Source organism: Rhincodon typus, chromosome 2 (assembly GCF_021869965.1).
Source record: "Rhincodon typus isolate 14 chromosome 2, sRhiTyp1.1, whole genome shotgun sequence".
Taxonomy (NCBI): Eukaryota; Metazoa; Chordata; class Chondrichthyes; order Orectolobiformes; family Rhincodontidae; genus Rhincodon; species Rhincodon typus.
In genome coordinates, this window is record NC_063333.1 from 5,373,977 (window position 1) to 5,377,381 (window position 3,405).

The following is a 3,405-nucleotide window of genomic DNA, read 5'->3' on the forward strand; positions in this document are numbered from 1 at the left end:
TACGGCGACCAACGAGACCTCCCCCCCCCCCACCCAGGGCTAGCTCCCACCCTCGTTCCACCCTCCTCCCCCTCCCCAGTTACCTCCCCCGCTCCCCGGTTACCTCCTCAGCTTTTCCTCCATTTGCACTTTGTTACTTTCCAAGTCAATCACTGACACAAGGGCTTGTTTCAGATCTTGCTCCAGCTTCTTCCTGGTTCGATCAATTTCCATACGGATCTTCTTCTCCTCCTCCAAGGATACTTCCATCTTCAGAGAAAGAAATGTTGCTTACACATTGACAACCTGAGGAATTGCCCGCACATTTCACTGTGGAACGCGGACTGTCCCTGCATCTTCCTGGTTTTCAATTCCCGCTTATCCGTCATTCCATGAGCATTTCCTTCCCCTTTAACCAAAATGATGTTCCCACTCCAGGATGCTGGAGCTGCCCGCTTTCACCATTTTCATTCATCAGCTGCCCAAATCCTGATCAGTTTTTCCGACAGAACTCACAATTCCAAAGCTATCTGGCTGCTCTCCCACCCACTACGCTCAGTCAAAGCTCGGCAGCTCAACACTGAGCTCTCACACAGTCCTACCTGCCACCCCATGTTCTCCGACCTACACTGGCCCCATCTTGGTTCTAAAATTCTTGCAATCTTCACCAGCCCCACAGCCCTCCGAGCTCTCTGTGCTCCTCCTCCTCTGGCCTCTAAGCGCTGGGGAATTTACATTGTTCCTGTAATGCCGGCTGTAGTGTCTGTGGGGCCCAGGTTCTGAAATTCCCTCCCTGCTCCTCTCTGCCTCACTTTTCTCCTTAAGGCCTACCTCTTGGGCCCTAGCTTTTGCTTATCCAACCCAATACCACACTGACACAAAAAACAGAAAGTTGCTGGAAAAGCTCAGCAGGTCTGGCAGCATCTGTGAAGGAGAAAACAGAGTTAACGTTTTGGATCCGGTGACCCTTCCTCAGAACTGTAATATCACCTGACATGGCTTGGGTTTTAAAAGACCCCTCCTGATCTCTGTAACCTCCCACAGCTCTATCGTCCTCCTGGCATCAAACATTCCCCCAACTCTGGCCACTTGATCCTCCTTGATTTTGACAATTCCAACGTTGTTGTGTGCTCCTTCAGCTCCTTTGTGCTTTGCCTCAGAAATTACCTCACACAACCTTTCCACTCTCTCCTCCCAGGAGTGACTCACTAAAATCTACCTGTTTGATCAAGGCCATGTCCTGATAACTCCCTATCTTCGGCAAATTGTGTCTGCCTTTGACACCATGTGACACTTTGCCAGCACAGAATTTAACTTGCTGTGGAACAGGATGAATTACTGTTATATTTTTCATCCTATTTGGGTACTGATGCCCCTCCTCACCCCTTCCCGTTTGTAACGGCCCCTCAGATTTCACTTACATCTTCCACTTGCTGTTCAAATTTCGCCTTGGCCTTGCTCAAACTGTTCACCTTCTCCTCCTCCATTTGCAGATCTTCCAGAATATTCTGATGGGCTTCCTGAAGAGCATTCTTCTCCTTTCTCAACTTTGTAATCAACACGTTCATCTCTGATGTTTCCTCAGTTAGGTTGGTCACCTTCAATCAAAGACGGAGATTCAGGTTAGAGTCACTCAGCAGAATATCACCCAAACACCCAACAGCTATTGGATATAGCCCATACTGCCTGGGCTATTTGATATAGCCCATACTGCCTGAGCTATTGGATATATCCCATACTGCCTGTCTCACCCCTCTCCTCCCTGCCTAGGACCCTGAAACTTTCTCCTTTTCAAATCGGGTTCCCAATTTCCTTTTGAAGATTTTGCCGAATCAGCTTCCTCCACTCCTAGGGGCCGTGGGTTCAATATCAGAACACCGGACTGCATTTTACAAATACCCTCATCTACCACCCTCTGTACCTTTTCACAATTGCCTTAAAAACAGGAGGAGGTGGTCTGAAATCAGAGAGAAATAGCACAAAAGGTGATCATCATTTGGAATAAATAACTGGAGGAGACCACAGAAACTTGCTATATCATGGCATCCCTACAGTGTGGAAACAGGCCTCTTGGTCGAACAACAAGGTGCAGAGCTGGATGAACACAGCAGGCCAAGCAGCATCAGAGGAGCAGGAAGGCTGACGTTTCGGGCCTAGACCCTTCAACAGAAATGGGGGAGGGGAAGGGGGTTCTGAAATAAATAGAGAGAGATGGGGAGGCGGATAGAAGATGGATAGAGGAGAGGATAGGTGGAGAGGAGACAGACAGGTCAAAGAGGTGGGGATGGAGCCAGTAAAGGTGAGTGTAGGTGGGGAGGTAGGGAGGGGATAGGTCAGTCCAGGGAGGACGGACAGGTCAAGGGGGCGGGATGAGGTTAGTAGGTAGGAGATGGGGGTGCGGCTTGAGGTGGGAGGAGGGGATAGGTGGGAGGAAGAACAGGTTAGGGAGGTGGGGACAAGCTGGGCTGGTTTTGGGATGCGGTAGGGGGAGGGGAGATTTTGAAGCTTGTGAAGTCCACATTGATACCATTGGGCTGCAGGGTTCCCAAGCGGAATATGAGTTGCTGTTCCTGCAACCTTTGGGTGGCATCATTGTGGTACTGCAGGAGGCCCAGGATGGACATGTCGTCTGAGGCATGGGAGGGGGAGTTGAAATGGTTCGCGACTGGGAGGTGCAATTGTTTATTGCGAACTGAGCGTAGGTGTTCTGCAAAGCGGTCCTCCGCTTGGTTTCCCCGATGTAGAGGAGGCCACAACGGGAACAGCAGATGCAGTATACCACATTGGCTGATGTGCAGGTGAACATCTGCTTGATGTGGAAAGTCTTCTTGGGGCCTGGGATGGGGGTGAGGCGGGAGGTGTAGGGGCAGGTGTAGCACTTCCTGCGGTTGCAGGGAAAAGTCCCGGGTGTGGTGTGGCTGGAGGGGAGTGTGGAGCGGACAAGGGAGTCACGGAGAGAGTGGTCCCTCCGGAAAGCAGATAAGGGTGGGGAGGGAAAGATGTCTTTGGTGGTGGGGTCGGATTGCAGATGGCGGAAGTGTCGGAGGATGATGCGTTGGATCCGGAGGTTGGTGGGGTGGTACGTGAGGACGAGGGGGATTCTGTTTTGGTTGTTATTGCGGGGAGGGGGTGTGAGGGATGAGTTGCGGGAAATGCGGGACACATGGTGGAGGGCGTTCTCGACCACTGAGGCGGGGAAGTTGCAGTCCTTGAAAAACGAGGACAACTGAGATGTACGGGAGTGGAATGTCTCATCCTGGGAGCAGATGCGGTGGAGGCGAAGGAATTGGGAACAGGGGATAGCATTTTTGCAGGAAGGTGGGTGGGAGGAGGAGTATTCTAGGTAGCTGTGGGAGTCGGTGGGCTTGAAATGGATATCGGTTTCTAGGTGGTTGCCCGAGATGGAGACAGAGAGGTCCAGGAAGG

The 3,405-nt window shown here is 51.6% G+C and overlaps 1 protein-coding gene across 1 annotated transcript in view; it reads right to left on the bottom strand.

The window, feature by feature from the left end:
* Window positions 1-99: 99 nt before the first annotated feature.
* Window positions 100-3,405, bottom strand: part of LOC109912016 (myosin-7-like) — a 22,781-nt gene continuing 19,475 nt past the window's right edge. Inside the window, exons 7-8 of the mRNA XM_048618119.1 lie at window positions 1,401-1,577; window positions 100-249 (exon numbers count right to left, since the gene is read on the bottom strand). Coding sequence (XP_048474076.1) covers window positions 100-249; window positions 1,401-1,577 — 327 coding nt within the window. The remainder of the gene's footprint in view (window positions 250-1,400; window positions 1,578-3,405) is intronic.